The sequence below is a fragment of the Rhopalosiphum padi genome, chromosome 2 (genome assembly GCF_020882245.1).
Source record: "Rhopalosiphum padi isolate XX-2018 chromosome 2, ASM2088224v1, whole genome shotgun sequence".
NCBI classification, from domain to species: Eukaryota; Metazoa; Arthropoda; class Insecta; order Hemiptera; family Aphididae; genus Rhopalosiphum; species Rhopalosiphum padi.
This window is the reverse complement of record NC_083598.1, coordinates 23523910-23547467: the sequence shown is the minus strand read 5'-3', so window position 1 is coordinate 23547467 and position 23558 is coordinate 23523910. Positions and strand designations below refer to the sequence as shown.

At 27.1% G+C, this 23558-nt stretch overlaps 2 protein-coding genes across 6 annotated transcripts; one reads left to right on the top strand and one right to left on the bottom strand.

The window, feature by feature from the left end:
• The first annotated feature begins 568 nt into the window (after nt 1–568).
• On the top strand, nt 569–4469 carry LOC132919190 (glycosylphosphatidylinositol anchor attachment 1 protein). Of its 4 annotated transcripts, none has more exons than XM_060980562.1 (13): nt 569–713; nt 1305–1482; nt 1561–1784; nt 2093–2252; nt 2328–2435; nt 2507–2715; nt 2808–2920; nt 2983–3063; nt 3143–3246; nt 3329–3444; nt 3512–3711; nt 3848–4015; nt 4085–4469. In XM_060980562.1, the coding sequence occupies exons 1-13, from the start codon at nt 693–695 to the stop codon at nt 4371–4373; spliced, it is 1971 nt and encodes a 656-aa protein (XP_060836545.1). In that variant the 5' UTR covers nt 569–692; the 3' UTR covers nt 4374–4469. The 4 variants fall into 4 exon arrangements, with proteins under 4 accessions (XP_060836545.1, XP_060836549.1, XP_060836548.1 ...); XM_060980566.1 differs by lacking the exon at nt 569–713 and adding an exon at nt 809–948; XM_060980565.1 differs by lacking the exon at nt 569–713 and adding an exon at nt 809–1136.
• On the bottom strand, nt 4390–23047 carry LOC132919189 (uncharacterized). 2 transcript variants are annotated; one of them, XM_060980560.1, is made up of 20 exons: nt 22848–23047; nt 22244–22484; nt 19645–19838; nt 19419–19579; nt 19065–19342; nt 18790–18920; nt 18604–18712; nt 18314–18511; nt 17778–17953; nt 17258–17380; nt 17050–17191; nt 16729–16980; nt 16407–16649; nt 15625–15760; nt 7722–7883; nt 7540–7634; nt 7224–7405; nt 6893–7164; nt 6418–6819; nt 4390–5742 (listed from the first exon to the last, which is right to left on the bottom strand). In XM_060980560.1, exons 2-19 carry the CDS (start codon nt 22475–22477, stop codon nt 6806–6808), a joined length of 3102 nt encoding a protein of 1033 aa, XP_060836543.1. In that variant the 5' UTR covers nt 22478–22484; nt 22848–23047; the 3' UTR covers nt 4390–5742; nt 6418–6805. The 2 variants fall into 2 exon arrangements, with proteins under 2 accessions (XP_060836543.1, XP_060836544.1); XM_060980561.1 differs by lacking the exon at nt 22848–23047 and adding an exon at nt 22563–22820.
• Nucleotides 23048–23558: the final 511 nt, after the last annotated feature.

Genomic DNA, 23558 nt, shown 5'->3' with positions numbered 1-23558 from the left:
CACGGGGATAAAGATTAGTTAAAATATTTCAAATTTTAATTTAATGTTTTGGTAAAAAAGTAGTTTATTTTTCTGGAAATTTTGACGTTTCAACATTTTTTTTCATTAATCTCATGATTTATAATATTTTATCCATTTTCTAGAAAATTTGTGAATTGTTAAGTAATACCATACAGACTTGTCACTAATGAGTATAACTATATATATCTGTAAAATTGTAAACTAATAACATTCGTCGTTGATGTTTTAATTGATCAATAAAAAAATAAAATATTTACCTATTTAAAATCTACAATATTGCTAGTTGTTATATTAACTTATAAAATAATAATATATAATATGTGATGGATAAAAATTTCGTCATAAATTTGTTAGAAATAGAAGTATCAAGTATGCATTTATAATTTTCAGGTTGCTACTAGAAAAATTTAAATCTTTATTATCTACTAGCCTTATTTATCAAAATTTACATTATTTTGTAAACATTTAAATATTGAACGCATATAAAAAATATTGTGAATAGGTTAGGTACCTAATTTGTAAACCTTATGATGAGTTATCTTGTTTTTTATTTTCAATATTATTAATTAATCTAATAATTAGCATTCATAGAAAATTAGAAAATTATTAATTAGGTTAACTTAATTAATAGCTCGGGCCCCGACTAGCGGCTAATAATAGGTCTATGGTCTATGTTAATGAATGACAATACGGTAAGAATTTTTTCTTTTAAAAAAATATTGATAATAAGTAATAACATTAATAACAGAGAAGTCCACGATGATTAAAGATATCTCTAATCTTCATGATGAAGTCCGTTTCAATTTTTTATCTCATCTAGTTTTATCTTCATAGTTTATCACGATTAACAACAATAAACTAAAGTAATCAAACTGACCAACGACCAACACCGGCAACGGCGGCAATACTCCTCAACAAGACGCCCAAGTCAGCAATATTCTTCTAAAATCTTATGTTTTTCATTAGCGTGACTACTGACTAAATATTAAGACTGAAGCATAAAATTCAATTCTCGTTGTACTTGAGCTACACTGGTGTAGATAAAGTTTCATGTTTCTAGTTTTTAATTTCATGTGTTGATATATGTTTCATACAACTTATTCGTCGTAACTCTGGTAATCAAATCATTACATCTATATTATGATGGATAAAAAGAACGTACCTATACATTTATATTCTTGAGCATAATATCATTCGAGAATATTTTCAAACTGTTAGTTTAATTTGTGATTCATTACAAAAACTAGATTACCCAATAAATTATAGACATTTTTTTTTTTTAGAATAAAAAGGCAAAACTAGGTACCTACTTCACTAAAATGGGTTTATTGACTGATCCATCAGTTGGTCACGGTGCGTTGACCAGCATATTTGTTCGACATCACAATCGTTTTTGTGTAGTAATGTATATTGCATCTGTGGTACTGTTTTGTATGCTGGCGCACTACAGTTTAAGCTCACGTGAGTTTAATGTTTCATTTTTAATAAGTAATTTTTTATGAATGATAAATAACTGATGATAATACTTGTTATTTTCAGAAACTTATTTTTCTGAAAACGCCCTTCTTCCCGGATTGGTAAAAGGCCAGTTAAACGACAATACTGGATCATCGTATAGAGATCATTTTAGAGAACTTAATGCTGAAGCACAACATTATGAAACTGAAACACCTCATGCATACTTGATCTCAAAATTTAAAAATTTACGGCTAGAAACTTACTCTCATAATTTTACATTAAATTATCCTTTAAAAAATAACACAGTAAGTTCAAAAATCAAATATATAAATTATTATATAATCAGTGATGGCATCAAGGTAGATTTGTGAGTCAATGGGTTGGTAGGTAAGTTGACAAAATCTGAATGGGACTCATGAAGTATAATATCTTGCGCCATCACTATACACAAATATTAATTATGATGATTATTATTATACTTTTGATTAAAAAAAAATAATTTAATTTACAAAGTTTAATAATTTATTATTAGATTTATTTATAAACCATAAGTAAATCATCATTATTATAATATGTCATACAAATTATATTGTAGATATAAATAATTTTATAGAAATATACGGGACGTAATGTATATGGTATTCTTCGAGCACCTAGAAGTGCTAGTATCGAATCAATAGTGTTAAGTGTGCCATACAGATCTCCGTCAAGTGTTTTTCACAGTACTCTACCTGGTCTTGCTGTTATGTTTCAAATTGCTCAGTTCTTTCGCCGTATGTACATTTCCATAATCAAAATTAATATGTATTTTTTAACTGAGTTTTTGATAAAGTATGATTTTTTAACAGATCAAATCTATTGGGCAAAAGATATTATATTTTTAGTAACTGAACATGAACAACTGGGAATGCAAGCATGGTTAGAGGCATATCATGGAACTTCCTGTGGTTCACTTGGTAATTACATTATTTGGTTATATTAGTAGTGCTAAGTTAATAATCAAATATAATTTAAAATACCAATGTAGGTGTGTTAGACTCTGGAAAGTTAAGTGGCCGTGCAGGTGCCATTCAAGCTGCTATTAATTTGGAAATTCATTCTGACAAAATTGATCATATTGACATTAAATTGTCTGGATTAAATGGCCAATTACCCAATTTAGATTTGGTTAATTTGGCTCATAGATTATGCAACAAAGAATCTGTTAGACATACATTTAACAATGTTGATGGTGGAGTATGTATTTAGTTTTTAATTACTAAATAATACATTTATTTTAGTTTGATAAAAGTTTTCATTGTTTTAAAGTTATTAAATATTTTTATTAGGCTATTGGTCGTAATAAAGTCAACTCTTATTACACAAATTTGAGCACAATGCTGTCAATGGTAATGACTCAAGCTATGGGAGTGCCTGATGGTAACCATGGTCTTTTTCATAGGTGAAATTTAACCAGATATTTTATTATTTACTTTTATTCACGTGTACATACATTTTTTCTAGGTTTGGTATTGAAGCAATAACCTTAGAAGGATATGAAAAAGAAGGACGAGGCATTTATTCCAGTGTATTACAAGTTGGAAGGTATGGCATAAGATATTAAATGTTAGAAATATACAACTGTCATTATTATTAGTTTTTAAATTTATTCCTTTCTTTAAAGGGTTATTGAAGGCATGTTCCGTAGCTTGAATAATCTACTTGAAAGATTTCATCAGTCATTTTTTTTTTATCTACTACCTTCTACTGATAGATATGTTTCAATTGGTAAGTACTATAATAATATATATAAAAGTAACTTAAATTTATTGAAATAACACATTTTAAAAAGAGTGAAATGTTTTATTAGGTTTATATATGCCTTGTTTGGTATTACTTGTTGGTGCTTTGTTTTTGAAAGCTTTCTCAACTTGGATTCAACATTCTTCTGAACATAAGCTGGGTGACTCGTCAGAACAAGCTACTGTAATAACACCTCTAAGTTATATAGATAGTTTATATAGTTAACTAATGAAAAATTGTGTTTATTTAGATTCCTGAACACTTAAATGTTGGAATGGTCAGTGTAATTACATTGGGTTCTCATGTCTTTGGTTTGTTGTTATTACCAAATTTAGCACCAGCATATTTTACACATTTTTGGAATCATATACCAACAAGTCGTGCAATATACCTAGGTTATGGTTCATTATCTTTGACCATTATTTTTCTTCTACCAATAATAATGAAAAAGTTAGTAAAAGTTATAGTTATAAATAATTTATTTTAAATGAAATATAATATAGTACATTTTAATTAATTACCTCATTTGGTATTCGTTTGGTTCAAAATTCAATTATTTGCCTTAATTTTATATTATTGTTTATAGATGTCTAAATTCATTCAAATCTTCAAATTGGGTATTGTTACATGTAATTTGTTTATTAGAACTCGGAATTGGTCTATTATGTGTTTCAATGCATAATTTTTCGCTCGGATATTTAATTGCTCTTGTGTATGTTCTACCTGCAGTTTGCACTAAATCTAGTCAAAACAGGTATGCAAAATAACTAATATTATTGAATCCATCTCTAGATGTTTTAATGTTCTTTAATTTCTGTTTCAGTTTTACAGTAAAATGTCTTTGGATACTTGTGCACCCTATGAACTTACTGCTTTGGATTAGTACATATATCACTTATACAATATATAAAAATGAAATATCGATTACTGATTATTTTACCAATATACTAGAGGTATCGAGCCAATGGATGGTAATGTCAACAGTTGATAACATGATTTATGGTAATTGGGCATTTACAGTTGGTGTACTGTTATTGTTGCCGGTTTGGACAGCATTTTGGTGTCTTATGTTCCTTCCAACAGTTGTTTCAAAAAAAATGAAGACAGAATAAATAAAAATAATACGTGTTCATTTAATCTTTTTTTTTATTCAATAATTTATTTACAAAATAATTTTTAAGCAATAAAAAAGATCAATATATAAACCATTTATGTTATATTAACTAAAATCATTATATTATTCTAGTAGGAGTGAGTGCGGGTATTATTATATAATATGTATATATTTATTATGTGCCTTGGCGTTCAGTCATAATATGAAAATCAATGAACATCATGATTTTACATAGTTATAAGGTAACAAAATTCATTTAGAAAATAAAATTTGTTCATGATTAAGTTATAGTAGAAAAAATAATATAATACTGAAACAGGACACTTTAAGCATTATTATAAAAAACATAGCTTAAATTTGGGTAGGTAGGAACTATTTATTAGAAGAACATAATTTAAATTAAAAGTATTGAACTATTTATTATTATTTGGGAAAAATTAAGGGATTAGTATACCAGGCTTAAAAATCACAGGACATAATTGGTTGTTTCCAATATTGTCAGATATTACAAATTATGTATAATAAAAAAAAAATACATGTAATAATAATAATATAATAAAAAAATAAAATAAAAATGGGTGAGAGGGAAAGGGATCATTGAGATGTCAGCCATTAATTATCAGCTCGTTATCATTGAGCAATGACTCTTAAATAGCTAACAATCAATTATACAAGAAAATAATATCTTAATTTAGTATTATCACATAACAATATTGTAGATCTCAGTTGGTGATCATATAATGCATGTACAGAAAAATTTATTATTATTGTTACATGGTACTTTGTAACTTGGATGTTATGTAATATTATTGTACCTAGTAAAATCATAACACAATAATATATAACTATGCATATACATACATACATACATCTAAGATATATATAAATAGTATATATACTTGGTACAGATATAAATAATATTACTTAAATTAATAAATAAGTAGTAAATTTGTAGATACCTACTGTAATTAGTATATAAAAAAAAATATATATTCCCTAAATAATAATAATAATAATAATAAAAAAAAATGGTAAAACAAAATGTAATCAATAGGGGTGATGTGATTATGTCATTCGATTTGCTCAAATGCCAAATACATAGAAAAAACTAAGGGTTCTTATTGAGCAATTGAGAATATACGGTGGAATTAGTGGCATGATTGAAAATATTATTGGAACAGCATGTTAAATGTTGATATAATACTTTATAAAAAGTTGAAGTTCTTGAGAGAATAAATTTGTTCCTATTTGCAAACCATTTTTTTATATTCAATATTTTTAGTTGATATTGTAATTGTTAACACAAAACATTTTTTCTTGATTTTCCTTGCAAATTCCAAAGACCGTATACTGATTCAACTAGCAATCTGAAATATTTAGAATTATTAATTAGTAATTTATGACTTAAATATATTATATATTTATATTTATATTAAAAGTAGCAAATTGATAAAAACAAGAGAAAAAGACTAAAGAGGTAATTATTAGGGCTCAGATTTTTTAGATCGACCAACTCGTGCCCATTTTAGCATTATTCTCAAGCTTTAAATGTATTCCAAGTGTATAGAGATTTCTAAAAAAAAAAATGATATATCATTTTCAAACCAATATTTAAAAATAAAAAAAATTGTTTTTAATTATTTGTTCAATTTTCAAAGATCTAAGTGTTTTTTTTTTTTTTAAATTTTTAGGACATTAAAATTTGATTATATGACCTTTTAACAATTATTAGTTACTACAAATTATGTCTCAATTAAATAACATGAATTACATTTTTGTCAGTATCATTGAAATTATTAAAAATTAATTTTTAATTATAAAATTTAAATGTTACAACAATGTTCTTAAAAAATTTTTACTAGATTTATTAGTACTAATTATTCATTAAAAATTTAAAATCTGTTTCTTGTTAGATTTTTTTCAATAAATTAAAAAGGTAACAACAGGTATATTATACTTATTTTATGAAATAAAACTGAAGGAATTGAGTAGAAATAGGAATTAAAACTGCTATATTTATTTCATAATTAAATAATGAATACCTTGTGACTGTTGATCTATAGGTGATGTTTCTGGCATATTGAGAAAAATGAAGTATTATATTTTGTTAAGATCCCATTGTCGTTGATTGTAAAATACTATTAGATACATTTTAATTCAAGATTTGTTGAATTCAAAATATGTTGTAATAGTTGTTGTATAGTATAAAAAGAATTAGAAGTTTAGACGACTTCAGGAGTATAAGAAGAAATGTAGTTTAACAGTTTTTGAAGCTTGTTGATTTGTTGTTATTATGACTGGGTATCACTTGATTACATAGGTGGTTTGATTTTGGTAACTGTAACTTTTGTTTTTTTTGATGAATTTGGCATTATGATGTTCACGAAAGACATACAAATTGAGGTTTAGTTGTATGACTAATAATGGACATTAATGACGCCTTCCTAGATAACAGTAATTTTTTTAAGTCAAACACTAAAACACATAGTACAAATCTTAAAAAAAGTTAATTTTTACCTGAAAGGTCAGCTGCCATAGTATGAACATTTTTAACTCGTTGTTGTTGTTTTGCCTTATCTCTTTTTTCTCGCTCTTGCATATCTCTATCTCTTTGTAGTCTGTCTTCTTCCATTTTCATTCTATCTACTATATTTGGTGACATGACTAATGGTGACTGTAAATGATGAAGTCCATATAGAGCTGAAGGATGAGGACTACTATGAGGATGATATGGAGAAGTAGGAAACAAAGGTACCCCACATCTTTCAAGATACATTTGTTCTTCAATCCTAAAATAACATATACACATTAAGTAAATAAGTATAACTTATTACAAATAATAACTTACCGGAAGGCATGTTGAAAATGTGGAGAATACAGATTTGCAGGATGATAAGGTGAATATGAGGCAGGATCAACAGCAAAATGAGGAGCAGATGCTGATGTAGGTACCATAGTTCTTTGTTCATCAGGCTTATAAGGTTGAAATCCACTTCGAGGCTCTGTATTCAGACCAATTGATTTTGATTCCTTTTGATAAAATATACAAATTAAAATGGATATATATATTATTATACTGGCAGTAAACATAATGTTGATTTTGACAATAAATGATACACTCTTATAACTAAAATAGTTTATTGTTATTTTTTTATGATACTCACATTATCTGGTTGTGATTTATTACAGCTTGAAAGTGCGATTCGTCCTTTTAAAGATTCTTGCTGATGTTTCTCTTGGGACTCAATTCCTTCTTTATCTATTTAAAAAAAAAAAAATTAAAACCGATCATGTTTCTATAATATTAACTTATTATATATAAGTAATTTAGTATTTATTATCTTACCGTTAGAATGAGTAGAAGGGGGTCCAGCTTGTTTAGCTAAATTTCTTAGAGCAGCAGCAAATGATCTACCACCAGGGGATGGAGGTGGCGGAGCTTGGCCAATAAGATTTGGCATTAAAGTATGTTTCGAACCTGAACTTGTTGGTTGAGGTTTGACTAAACCTAAAAATAAAAAACATATTAATGGTTTTAGTTTTATTTTATAATTTACATTAAACTAAATTCTTTAACATACATTAAAATAAATAACAATTTAACAAAGCTATCTAAGTATTTTTAGATATCAATTTTATACTTGAGTTTTAACAATTGATTTTATGATTTCAGAATGAAAATTTAAAATGCGAGGAATAATTTATAAATCTAACATTTGGAAAAAAAAACTGATATATTTATTATATTTTACTATTAAAAAAAGCAATTGAGAATACAGCAAACAGTTCCTCGACTCCCAAAACATACCTAAATCCAAATGCCGAGCTAGATCTAATTATCCACAAAATAAAACCATCTTCAACAATCCATCAAGCGCACTTAAATTACAAATAGCTAATTTTAAAAATGAACAATTCAAATCTCATTGTTAATCATTAAATCCAAATACGGTTCTTTTCGGAAAATGACAAAAACCCTGTGCAACCAAAGGGAAACGTACCACCCCTAGTTCATCTTGATGATTCTTTGACTATTTCTAACACTGAAAAAGTAAATTTTTTTAATGAAAATCTTGTTCCCCCACAAGAAACAATTTAACCACACTTAAATGACAAATATGTACACAAATTTCTTTTTTCCTCACTACCAATGTTCCTTCGAGCCAAACGAACCTATCCCCCCACTTAAAATCGCACAAACCATAAAAAAAAAAACGATATCCTAAAAACTCTGGGTAATGGCTTAATAACTAACAAATTATTACAGTATCTATCTAAAAAATCAATCCTTCTTACCGCCTATATTTACAACTCCTTACTTAGACCATCCTTTTTTTCGACAGTGTGAAAACACCCTGAAATCATTATGCTACTCAGACTAAGCAAACTAAAATAAATTGTATTGTCTTATCGATCAATAAGCCTACTACCACTTTCGGTAAATTATTCGAAAAATTATTCCTTAAAAGGCTTATTCCTAAAACACACGATAAAACTATGTTTAAAAAAAGTCAGTTCGGTTTTCGACTCAGCACAGTACAATTCACCCAATTCACCGAATTACCGACTTCATATCCACTTGTCTCGAACAAAAGGAATTCTGCCAGGATTTTTATTAAACACTTTCCAAGTCTTTAATCGGATGTGACGCGAAGGATTACATTTTAAACTCAAGCTATTTCTCCCTGCCCCTTACTATTTAATTTAAAAGCCATACTTAGAAAATCAAACATTTGTTGTACACCATTTTAATTCATACTCAGGTATAAAAAATATAAAAGTAGGAGTCCCTCAAAGTAGTGTCCTATCACCTGCACTCTATAATGACATACCTACATCCTCTAAAACACTACTTGCCACATTTACTGATGACACTGCAATTCTACCATCCGACAAAAACCTAACCATAGCAGTAAACCTTCTACAACTTCATTTAAGTAAAATAAGTAATGGGCAAAAAGTGGAAAAAAAAAAAAAGAAGAAAACTTCATTCAAATAAATTTTACCTTGAGTCAAAATGAATATTTCCCCACTCTAGATTAACGAAAAGTTAATCCTAATCCATCCTTCAACAAAGTATTTGAGTAACATCCTAGAGAAACGCCTCACTTGGACTTGAGCATACTACATAACATTTAAAGGTAAACAGGTAAATTCTTGTATTCATCTCCTAAAAACACTCCTCAAATCCAAAATGGATCTCAAATATAAAATTTTAATTCATAAAGCTACGGACTAACTAGTCTGGTCTTATGGCATTCAAATTTGGGGCCCTACCTAACCCTTCTAAACCTTCTAAAATAGGCTCACTACAAGCTTTCCAATTTATTTGTCTCAGAATTCTGACAGGAGCTCTCCTTGGTTTGTTATAAACGACTCTCCATAAAGACCTCAAATTTCCAGTTACGGAACTTGCCAAAAGTTATTATTTTAATTCCACGCACCACGCTAATGTTAAATTATCGAACCATCCCAACCCTCATCAAAAATATGTCTTTCTTTTTCTGGTAATGTTCGACGACGTCCAAAACGTAACTGACAAAGAGATCTACTTAAGTTAAAAGTTAAGAAAACAAAATCTGTGAAAAATCTAATGTAAAATTCTAAGGTGTCGTTAGTGAACGACTAGGATCTGATCATAGTAATTAGTTCTATGATATTATGCTTTGAACCGAGCTATCTAATAGTGAAACCGCGTTTAAATCTGTTTATTTTAATAGTTATAAAGACGAGTAAAAATGATTCTAATTTACTCGTATAAGTAATTTATAAATAATTATTAAATATATACATATGTATATAAACATTATAAACGTAAGTATGTTAACACATGGATGATTTGTGTGCTGGACGTTGCAGTAATTATTGATTGAAATAAAAAGTTTTAAATATATAAGTAATTATAAAATCCAATATTTTTAAAATTTAATGAAATATTTGTAGTAAATATTATATTAGCGGATCATAGAGAACTGTAGCGCTGTAGAGTGTAGATCATAGCGGATTATTTTCTATTTATTAATACGCACTTTAAAGACGTACGTGCGTCTTCGTAATAATTTATGTTTAGAATAGTATAATAAACTAGCTGAATTACATTTTTAAAAGATGCTGCCCGTGATAACAAGATAAAATATTGTTTTTTTTAGTAGTACAACCGAAAGAAATCAGAAATAAACAAAAAAAATATTTTAGTATTTTACGGATTAAATTCTTAGATATAAAGTAGTTTATAACACTCCATGAACCTCAATACATTTATAACTTACAAATGTTAGTACCTCTTTTCACGGCTATAACAAATATATATTCAAAACAAAATATAAAGTGGGTTGAAAGCGTGTTTAAAACTATTTAATCGTAGATCTGGTCAAGAGTAATTTTTTGGGTTTATATGAAATTAATTTACAATTAAAAATAATACTTAGTTTTGGTTATTTAAATTTTCTGATCACTATCAATAGACAGACACATACTTGTGTAAAAGTTCCTAGCCTTAAAACTAATAATATTTTTATACAAATATAATATAATAACAATATGAAAAAAATGCTATGATGGTATACATGAATGATGACCGATGAGTCATATCACACGAAATTTGGAGACCCTCTTTATAAATAGAAGGGACGAATAGGACGATTATCACTTAAAGGGCGATATGGTTGTTTATATTTGGTAATGTAACATCTGGGCTTTACCTCCCCCTTTAATACAAGTGTAAACGAGACTGCCGACTTCCTGTCAAAAGACACATCAGAAATTCAGATAATATTCACATATTTATATATTATTAGCAACCAACATTAATTTAACTAATTTCAATATGTATTATTAATAAATCAAAATGTATAGTAATTCAAATTATGATATAAAATAATAGATGTTAATGCGTGTTATGTAGTTCATAATAATATACATAGGTATTAAGTAATACAATATTATATTAAATAACTTTAAAAAACGTTTATATATATATATATACATATTTTTTTAGACTTCAGTTAGTATCGTTTACGATAATTTAGTACCTAGAGTAAAATTAGTAATTATTTAGTATAATTAATGAATTTATATTATAGAATAAGTGCATCAAATACAAATACCGTAGTCCTTAATCTTTAATTCAAACTAAATTCATATTATAAACTATTTTCATATTTCATTAAATATTGTATACTTTTCTTTTACATAATTTAGCCTAGATTGTTATTGCATTATATATATATAATAATGATACCGATTGTATATTTCTTTAAAAAAAAGGACTACAATAATAATATTTATACATTTATTTAATTTTCAAGTCTAGTAATAAAAATTTAAGAAAGAAATATGTGGGTATGTAGAATTTTCAAAATTCTATTTTTCCGACAAAAAAAATGAAATATTAATTTGAAAATATTTAAATAATTGATGAAAATGTTAAGTTCCTTATAGATTATTGTCTTCTGAAATACGAAAAAACCACCGAAATCATCCATCGGTCTTAAAACAAGTGGCTATAATACATTTCAGTATTTGATCATACATCAGAAGACAGTATAGTCTGTGTATGGTTGAACTTACGCAACGCAATACAATAATGTACAAATGCGTCAATCAAATTAATCTTAGTATAATACATAAAAATTGCAATTGTCACTAAATTAAATGATAAATACCTTGGTAATACATCATATTATTTACAATACTCGGAGTTTGAGGTATAGAACCAGCCGCTCCGTATCCAGGCATAGGAATATTGTTTATATCATGAGTGAAGTGATCCAAAGGGACACTATTTGTATCGTCATTAAAACGCATTATACAAAATAATAAATAAAACTGCTCAGCGCAATGATTATTATTTATAAACAAAATTAACGTTTCAGAATTTAAATGGTAAAGAACAACGTTGTAACTATAATATAAACGTGATATTTTTTTATAGTTCACAATGATGGGATAGTAATATGTATAGTAGTATACACGTGTTGTTGAGCTGCGAGTACTGCGTTAACTGGCGACGCATACGGGACGCACACAACGATGAAAATAATACAGTGGAGCGAACGTACGAGAACAAAAAAAACAACACTGGTTAGCAATAGGGGATGAATATCCAATAAGCACCCTTAAACACAGCAGATCTCTAAACAAACTGAAAAGGGGGACGGTATACAGAAGCTAAATCATAAGAATTCTTTTAAAATAAGTGTTGTCTGTACACATTTTACTATTAGGAAATATTTTATAAGATTTATAATTGAATTAAAATTTAAGTTTGATAATTATATAAATTATTGAAGTATAAACAAAATAATGTATGTATTCGGTGGTGTATTCATAATTTTATTTTTGTGGTCAGGGGTTTTTAATATCATATTAAATATATATATATATAGGGGAAGTAGAATTAGGATCCTTCATAAGTTTGGTATGCTATACCCATAGGGCATAGATAATATAAAACATATTCAACTCTCGCAGCAATCTTCATTTAAATAACAATTTTAATACATGTTTAACGAAATCTATTTTACCATAGGTTGTAAATAAACATAACATTAAAAAGTGGGCAAGTGGGTATCGTTTTGCTGTATAGTAGAGATGGAGAGTAGGTCACTGGTCGTGTGGATGTGTTAAATTTGAATGCAATGACGGGTATCATTGTATACGAAAAACGATTCTGAACGGAGATGATTTGTCAGTCAATGATAATTAGTTGGATATATTATATTATTACCTATATTTAAATTGTAATATATCGTTAATTTACGCGATTTCGTAAAAAATTAAATTTCATACGCTCATAAAATGTTTTCTATATTAACAATGGAATTTTTTTTTACAGTAAAAGTATTGGATTTTTGAACCTTAAGTATAAATCACCAAAATTTTATGAATTCTTAACTTCAAAATTCTTTGCAAATTTTCGTGATTTTGTTATATTTTGTAAACATTTGAACTTTAAATGCTTATAAACAAATATTGTGACTAACGATTTTTGATTTTTTTTTACTACGATAAGTACAACTTATAATTAACCTTGTATTAAATTTTAAAGATTTTTTGGATAGCCAAATTTTTTTTATCGGCATTTTAAGAAAAAAACTTAGAAAAGTCGAAAATTTCAATTGTCTATAAGTATTAAGTAGCTTAAAAAAGGTCAAAATATTTTGAAAATTTAATCATAAATATATAACGCTAATATAAGCATTTGGTGAAAATTTCAAGTATTTACAATGATTCGTTTTTGAGTTACAGCAAAATAAAAAAATCGATTTTGTCAAAAAGTGGTTATGCGTAAAAATTCCCGTTTTTCCGTAATTTTTTCAGGGTTTTTCCCGACGCTTTTGAAAACTATTGGAAATTTTTTACTTTTGACCAAAGTACCAACTAGATGAATTTTCCTTTTCAAAGAGGGGCTGAAGTCAAAAATCGAAGCATTATTACTACTCCAAAAAGTGATGACAGACACGAAAAAAAAACACACATCATTGTAAAATAAATACATTCATCACTCCGTTCAGAATCTAAAATTGAGTATTTTTTATTATAAGTATTAATATTTAATTGTAATAAACTAATAAAGTATATGTTTCTATAAATGTATAAAAAATAGTTTTTTACAATTACCACTTCTACCAACCAAATATATATCATAAACACATTATATTTAATTAACTATTATGTTTAAAGTTTTTAAATATTCCACTTGCTTATAAATAACAGTCCAAAATTCAAAAATTACCAGTATTATTTCAACCCCTGAAAACATATTTTAGATACTGAAAACTATGGGTGTCCAACAAAAAAAGGGGGTTTTTTAAAACTGGATATTCTAGAAAACAAATAATAGAATAAATTCACTTTTTAAAGGTCAAAGGCCATACTGGACAGTGGTCAACTGGTTATTGTATAATAAACAAACCAGTTTACGTGGGTATAATACATTACTACTTTAAAAAGATAGAATTATTATATAGTTTATATCAAACCCAAATAACTAACTAACTAATGTACAAAAAAATAATAAAATCACACTATTAAATTAAATACTAACATTAATAAAATCAATTATTTATACTATTTTAAATTAAGTTAGAAAACTATGGTCTATATTTTAATTAACAAATACAACATAAAAAGTATTTATAGAAAATAATTAATGGCATAAGAAATTATTACAAAATTATACTTGTATAAACAAATTTATTCTTGAACTAAACTAAATTAAAGGTATAACTTGGATTTAGAATTTTTGTATTTGATGCATATACATATTTTTTTTTGTGGTTGTAGAATATTTTAGATAAGATGAACATTTTTGAAATTAAATATGTATAAAGTTTGACTACATTTTCATTATAATTTATAAAATGGGCATTTTTATAAATGTGAGCATTTATAACAAATATTAATATAATATAAATTTATACCAGGTGATCTATTTAACATAAGGGATTCATAATTTCAAAAACTATAAAAACTTTTGAAAATATTTTTTATATAATTAAAAGTTATAGGTACTATGTATAATATGTACATACATTATAATTTATTTAATTTCAGGCTAATATTAAAATGAAACTAGTAGATTCTCAAGTACAATCTAAAATAAGTAGTTTCTTTACTTTATTTTATTTAAATTTAATTTTAAACATACATATAAATATAAACTCATCAATAAAAAAAAAAAAAAAATGTTTTATGGAATCAACCGGTTTTAATAGAATCAAAATGATCTGAACCAATGTGAACACATTAAGCAGAATTCACTGTATAATATATTCCTCAAGATTCGAGCGTTATAACTTATTTTTTAACCCCTATAGGTTACTGTAAAGTGGCTCTAGTCACACATGAATTTAGTTTTTGCTTATGAATACTGAGTATTTTTATTTTTATACATAAGGTTACCATTATCATAGGGTACTCGTCTATACAATTTGTAGTTTATTGACTAAAAAATGTATCGACCAATTTTGATAAGAATTTCAGAAATTGGTTTTTTATATATTCAGGAAGTTTAAGAGTAAAGCTTTCAAAAATGATCACATTATCCAAATTCAATAATATACAAAGTGCTATATTCAATCTGACATAGATACAGGGACTGGTTTTCCCAGTGAAATGAGGTATACTAAGACTGTGATATACTGATTTACTAATATAATGCCGTGATTATTAATTTTTCCAAGGTAAAGTTTGGTTGTAACAGCTAGTATTAAATAAAATAAAGTAATGAATTACTAATGACATACCTGCATCTGTTTTAGAGTTGTATTGATTAGAATTTAACTTAGACCGCTTTGTACTCTCAGCAGCAGGTTGTTGTTGTTGTTGTTGTTGTTGTCGTTTAACAATTAGTCGTTGGCCTTTATTTGTTTGGACAAACGACTTTAACATAATAAATACATATATTAAACATATAATTAACATATTTAACATATTAAATATTATAAATGAATGTGTATCAAAGATTAAAAATTGAACAATTTTATTTTTTTCACATATTTAGTTAGGGGTGGCCAACCTAAATGATCTAGCGGGCAACTTTGGAAATACATTGCAATTCTGCGGACCACATATAAAATTATATTAGTATTTTGCCTCAATATAAAAAAAATAAAAATAGTAAAAATAGAATTAATTATTATTATAAAATAAGTTAGGTTACATTCTTAATAATACGGATACCGCGTTGTGCAAACATTCCAGAATATTCTATTAGCACAAAAATAAATTTTTTTTGAAAATGCTTGATAAATCTCGCGGGCCAAAAAATTTCCCAAGATGAGCGAGTTAGCCATCCTTATATTTAGTATTGCAGTAGATTAAGATATGAGTAATTATAAAAATAAAGTTATAATTTATATTTCAAATGGAAATTTATTATATTATTGACATTTATTGACAAAACAATATTTATACCAACAAATTTTTTTTTGAATTGGAATACTTGGTAATTTAATCAATATTTGCATTATACAATACATTTTCTTTTTTAAATTTATATATTGTTAATAAATAAAAGTGTTTGTACCTGTGGTTTTTCAACTGTCATATTTTGTGGCACTCGTTGGCTATAATTGTCTTCTTGCTTTACCATTTTAACAGTATTAGTATTTTGAAGACTTTGTTTATCTAATGGCATACCAAATCGTTCATATTCGATAGCTTGTATATGTATTGTTTCATAACATTCAACACAAACAACGGCAAATTCTCCATTTTCTAATAACAATGCTTGATCAATTTGACGATGGTATCGTAGAAAAGGATAGTCCTAAAGTTAAAAAAGTTAATTATTTTTTGTCGAATTAAACAAAATAATAATTATAAAATAAAAATTATTTGTATATTACATTAACTGCAAGTGAACGAATTTGTCGACGTCCAGCTCTTTGTGTACAAACATAACATACATATTCCTTATGATTATAACTTCTTTCATGCTGTGGAATAGGTATGGAACTTGATTCATAGTCTCGCCATTGGGCAACATAAGCATGATAACAAAATGTACACACTAATGCAGATCCGTCTTCACGCAATTGTTCTGCACCTTGTGTAGTTTCATGTTTTAAAAGATATGGGAAATATGGTGCATTTCGACCCTAAAACAACCATGATTTATAAATAATAAATATTGATAGTTATTATAAAATATAGATAAGAAAAATTACTTGTGGACGGCTATATAATACTCTGGCATAAGTTAAGTCTGAATGGTGGTTGCATAAGAAACAATAAATAGACGAAATGTCATTTCGACTAGATATTTGTTGAGTATTATAACCATTAACATTCAAACTAGGAACGTTATACCTAAAAAGTTTTAAATAAAAATTAAATATAAATGTCACAAAATTATGATTTTTTTTTTTATCATACCTTCTATGTTCTAAAGGGACCCTGTTGGCTTCCATAGAATTCCATTGGGCAGATAGCTGTGGAACACACTTAGAACAGGCTAATACTCTACCTTGGGATTCAACACAATAATTTTCCGATGACCTGAATTACAATTTACAATATAATATAAAAAATGATTTATCTTATGATATAAGTCAATATTTTAAATATATTTAATATTAAAAACATTTTTTTTTTATTTATATTACTATTAACATAAAATAACTATTTTAATTTAGAAATAAACAATTTAGTTATTGTACATTAAAATGATAATATTATTTGATAGAAAGTAAAAAATAGAGAAAACAATTAAGGTATTAATGATATCAAAAAAATATTTATCAATATAATTGAAATATTTTCATCAAAAGAACATACTTTTTTAATTTAATGTATTCTCTAATTATTTTTGATTTAGTATATAATTATATAAATATGTTTGAACTATTTAAGTTAATGATAGGAAATTAGTGTTAGCAAATAATTATAAATTTACCTAGATAATTGTGTAAGACATGGAAAATGCATAGCATGTGAATTCATGCCTTCTGCATTTGTACATATCCATTCTAATTGTGAACGATGTTGCATTTCATAGCATACATAACAACGAAAGTTATTACCACTCATGATACGAACTGGTCCTCCATTACCAGATACATCAGAATTAACCTGTAAATTGAATTTAAAAATGTGTTATATTATAATTTATAAAACAAACTTCATACCCGCATGTGTTGTCTCCGTTTTACAAACGCAAGACATAGCAAATTTGCATTCAGTGAAATAAATTTTATGCTATTAGCTTTAATTTAGTTAATTTACCTATTATTAAACTTAATAGTTATAATCATATCTAGGGCAATTCATAGGCTTTTATTGATATTTTAATTTTTAAGTGAGTTATAAGCATTTAAAAGTTTTAATATTTTACATAATTAATGAAAATTGATTCTGCTGAATACAAATTTTCTATGTTACATATGTGGGGGTATCACATCCTCTTAGTAATGAAAAATATAAACTACTTACTGCATGAGTACTACGATGTGCTTCAGACGGTGTTGGTGTTTGTGATTTATTTGGTTTTGTTATATCATAGGGCCGAAAACGTATATCTGGTGATTTAATTGATTGAAGAGATGGAGAAGGTGATGGAACAACAGGCAAATCCATTAACATAGTAACTTGATGTTTTTGAGGTACAGATTTAAAACAAACTGCACAAACCTAAAACAAACAAATTTTGATTTAAGCAATAAATTTTATAAAGCAATATCAGATGATAATAGTTAATAAATAATAACAAAATAAATGCATACTTGAACAGTGCCTTGAGAAGATATAGGAAGTGCACCAGGTGGAGTTTTTATTTTCGTCAATGACGGATAATAAGGTTCACGGATATTATTTGGATAACAATATAAAGACCTTAAACAAATATAGATCAAATTAATTAGTAAAAATATTTATATCAAATGTAAATTGAAATCAAAATATTTACTCACCTCATAGAAGACGAAGGGTATTCTAGTGAACAGGTAAAACAAATAAATGTAGATGTATCTATGGATGGAATTAATCGCTTACGCAAAATATAATTCCTTTCACCATGTGGAATGCCTTTTGACGTATAGACCTGCAAAAATAAATCATGAACAATTTAATCACTTATATCATAATAAATTAATACATAAAAAATGTATATAGAAAAACAAAATTGAAATGTCTGATTTTGAACTTAATTAAAATAATAAATAGATTAGTCATTAAGTTACCATACCTGCCACTGATTTAAAAGATGAGCATGACAAGCAGTACATGTTTGTACACGTCCTGTACTATCCATTGGCCTAGAACGAGGGGGTCTAGGATGAAGCATAAGGCTAGGAAAAAAAGGTTGCTCAGTTTGATTAACAGTAGCTGGTGGTTTAGCTGACACATGTGATAAGGAACCTCGTCGGAATTCTTCTCCACATACATAGCATACTTCAGTAGAAGAATTTTTATCAGGCATAGATAGATCTAAAATATCTGTACCACTACTACTACTATAACTTCCTATATAAAAAAAAAAATAGTTGATAACAAGAATTAATAAAAGTTAATATTAAGAATTTATTAAAAACTTATTCACCTGGATTAGAATGAGGTGTATTTGTATTAATTGGATTTGAACCATTTAATTGTGCTATGTGATCAGATGATGTGGAAATTGATGTAAGTGGTATTCTAGCACCTCGACTATCTTCTCCAGTAATTTGAGACATTGCAGATGACATGATTGTATCCTTATGACTAGAACAAGAAATTTATAAATTTGTTAAAGTAATTTATATGATTAATTATGACATTTTAATAACCTATTAGTGTAGTCAACACTGAGACCCAATAGTTGGCATGCATATTCTCCTTGTGTAGAAAGATCAGCACCAGTAAATGGACCATTATCACAGCGTTTTAACCAGTAGACACGTTGCCTGGCTGGAACATTTTCTCTTTCATATCGATCCCATTGACCGATTAATAGTGAATAACACAAGTAACAACTTGTTATCTAAACAAGAATTATCAAAGTAGTAAAACAAATTATATATTAACATTTATAAATGACAAGAAATTTCTCTTAAAATAATATTCTTATTTAAATACTTTTTAGGTGTATATTATTATATATACAAAGTGATTCTTTTATCACAAAACACTCATTATTTCAAAAAGTATTCATGTTTTTGAAATTATTTTTGTAAGTTATAACTCATAAACTACTCGCCCTAAATACAATTTCTATATATCAAAATACTCAGAAAATTATTCTGCTTTGGAATATGAAATTAAAACTGTTGTCATTCAAAAAAGTAAAAAATTTAAAAGTATAAATCTTTTAATAAAAACGTTGTTTTTTTAACAATATGAAACTATGTAAAAAAATATTTTCAAAAACATGAATACCTTTTGAAATAACGAGTGTATTACGATAAAAGAATCACCCTTTATATAATACATATAAAAAAACAGTCCAGATTTTTTAGTAGCGCTATAATGGAACCATTTGTCTTTAAATGTTATTGATTAAATTTGATCAACTTGTATTAAATATAATTTATTATTAAAAATATGATTTATACAATTTTAAAATACTTTAATTTTTTAATTTAACGTTTCTACATACCTATGCAATTCTATCATTGTACATATATGATGATATACTATCAATATTTATGAGGATTTTATGAAATATTTTCTTGAGTTTAAGTGCTTGCATCATAAGAAAATAATGAACATAGATGATAGATAAAATTTACGTTTTAATTTTATACACAAATTTCAAAAGTATTTTCATTTATTATACATTGATGGCAATGGTAAAAAATAATCATAACTTTAATTTTATAAAATAAAAATGCATCAATTAAATATGTTTTTTCAACCACTTAAATACTTCCATAACAATTAATAACATTAAGTTATCACAAATAAAAGAGTAATTAATAATTTTTCAAACATAACGTTCTATTCTAAAATATTGAGCAGATAAAAATTAAAAACATTATTGCAAACTTAAAGTTAAATAGTTTAATTAATTATTTATTAAAATAGATAAACAGTAATTTACATTTTATTAGGTAAGTATATAAGTATTTTTACAGTCATGTGATTTTTCTTAAAGTTTGATTGGTAACTTTTATAGACTACTGCCCAATACTATGACTCCCAGCTCAGTACAATTCTATTATTTTGATAACTATTCAATTGAATAGTTATTAAGACACGAAATGTCATTAGTTTCACAACAAATATCTCCAATGTATACTGTTGTAAAAATCTTCTATTTTTCTCTTTCAAAACATAGGTACTCCTATCAATTTCAAAAATTGTTCACGAACCTTTGATTTTTTTTTTTCATTTTGATTTGATTTTGAAAGTCTCATTGATTTTTGTGTAAAACAATAATGATAATATAATAATCATGTTTTACAAAACGTTTTAAAAATCAAATCAAATTGAATTAAATAAGTAGATTGAGTACAATTTTGATCATGGGTTTTTATAGGTACTATTTGGAAAAACTACTCATATTGTTATATCATAACAGAATCCATATACTTTTATTTTTATACCGTGTGGTAAATACCATATCTTGCCTATACTCTAATCCAAAAGAAGATACCCTAACCATTTTCTTCCAGTACTTTGTGCCAGTGATAAGGTGTAGCGTAACTAGGATAAAAAGTTTTTATAAGAATCAATGGCTTTATGCTTTGAGTTAAGTATGAGAAATTAGTTTTGGTGCTACTGAAACTGTCAGTTGCAATGCACAAAAAGCGAGTATAGAGTATAATACGGAGTATAGATATTTATTATGATTAAATAAATAATAATACTTTAATAGCAAAAATACATAAATTAGGACTGGAATTTTTTTTTCATTTCTATTTAGATAGTATTTTTTATTAATGCTATTGAAGAAACCTTATCAAAAAATGTATATATTATAACCTCTATTGTTTAAATTAAAAATTGAATATTTTGGATTATAAACATAAATATGACAAGTAGACGCATACAATTTGAAGTTGAATGAACTGATAACTGTTGTATTATTATTGATAATTCATTAAAATTTAATAGGTAAATAGGCAATAGATTACACTTAAGTCATGTTAGTAGTTACATAAAATCAAATTTTGAATGTTATAAAGTACCAATGTGCCAGATAATAATATACCTGTAGTATAAACACTTAAGTTGTTGATAAAATGAGGAAAATAATTAATATATATTAAAGTAGGTAGCATATTTTAAATTAAAAGTATTTCATTAATAGAATTTAGTGATATTCACACTTTTTACTGGGGATTAAAGGTATTCTTTAAAATAATATTTTTTTTGATTTATCATAAATAACAAAAATTTTTATAGAAGAGCATTATATTAAATAATATCCATAAAATTACATACCGCACTATCTTGTTTGGCATTCAAAGGTTGTCTATAACCTTGTGGAGGTTCATGCATTTCCAAAAATGGAAAATGTGGTGTGCCATCAGATGGTCCAGCTGATGGCGGTCGTACACGTAACCAATACTGCTCGGGATGTCCAGAATTTCCACAAACAAAACATACATTATGTATCACACTAGAGGTCTCTTGTTTTATGTACATGCCATCATCGGTGCGAGTTTCTTGTGCCATCACACCACTAAAAACAATACGAAATATACATAATTCCATTAGCACAAACCTAATAAATTTTCTTTTGGGTATGTGTAGAAATTACCCAACATGTATTGGACCAGGATGATGTTTTGAGCAAAACTCAAAGGAAATATGATTTATCGACAGATGTTACCAGCTGATGTGTGGCACATACATTTTTTCACTGGCGCACACACACACAGCTGCTGCTGTGGGATTACATATAAGGAAAAATAGGGCGTACACTTTTGGATACTACGTCTACATAAAGCGACGATAAAGCGATAGCGGCCGATCGAGATACAATCGGCGGAACGTATTAAACGTCAATCCGGAGCCAGTCGATTAAAAAATTGTAAGTACTTACGTGTGAAAGTGTGATGCACAGAATTCAAAGGGACGTCGTCTCTCGCGATCCGGTTATCATACGATTGTCGACTGCGGTTATCACGGCGAACGGATGTACTTTATCGTAGTTCGGATTCACGTCCATCATCAGGCCGGGTCCATTGACACTGCACGGCAAAAGAACGATGAAGATTTTACCGTCGTGTCGCAACTTTCGGGGAAATGACAAGTTGCTTTTACCTTGCAGAGTATATTTTAAATACAAGACTTTGCAAGGGGAAAAAAAATACAAACTTTTTTCTTCCATGAGCTATCACTTTTTTTTCACCATTGTCTATTGGTTAACACGGTATCTTGTTCCATAACTGTTAATGTCGAAAAAAACAATAATTACAATTTATAGAACACAACACACATCACTATATTCAGTATTGAGTATATCCACCGAATGATGAACGATGAAGTGAACGGTTAATGCAAATAACAAGGAAGGTGGTCACTGACCACTAGTCATTGCTCGCATTTATAATTTATATCAAAAGTATTTTATTTATTTTTGTGAAATATTTAATACCTAATCAATTACCTACTAATGTTGCCTTTTGTCTTGTCTATTGTTCTTAACAGGAAGTTCCTCTTTCCGTTAGCACAATTTAGGCATGGGGGCATAACTCGCCAAAAACTCTCTTGACCCCCTCCACCTCCTCAAGATGTGACAAATAAAATCTTT

Coding starts and splice junctions, on each gene's coding strand:
- LOC132919190 (XM_060980562.1), top strand. CDS start 693: ATGTTAATGAATGACAATACG. Junction 2,921..2,982: donor AACCATGGTCTTTTTCATAG/GTGAAATTTAAC, acceptor CATTTTTTCTAG/GTTTGGTATTGAAGCAATAA. Junction 4,016..4,084: donor ACTAAATCTAGTCAAAACAG/GTATGCAAAATA, acceptor TTTCTGTTTCAG/TTTTACAGTAAAATGTCTTT.
- LOC132919189 (XM_060980560.1), bottom strand. CDS start 22,477: ATGGCACAAGAAACTCGCACCGATGATGGCATGTACATAAAACAAGAG. Junction 17,381..17,777: donor TGTCTTACACAATTATCTAG/GTAAATTTATAA, acceptor ATTGTAATTCAG/GTCATCGGAAAATTATTGTG. Junction 7,635..7,721: donor CCCTTCTACTCATTCTAACG/GTAAGATAATAA, acceptor TTTTTTAAATAG/ATAAAGAAGGAATTGAGTCC.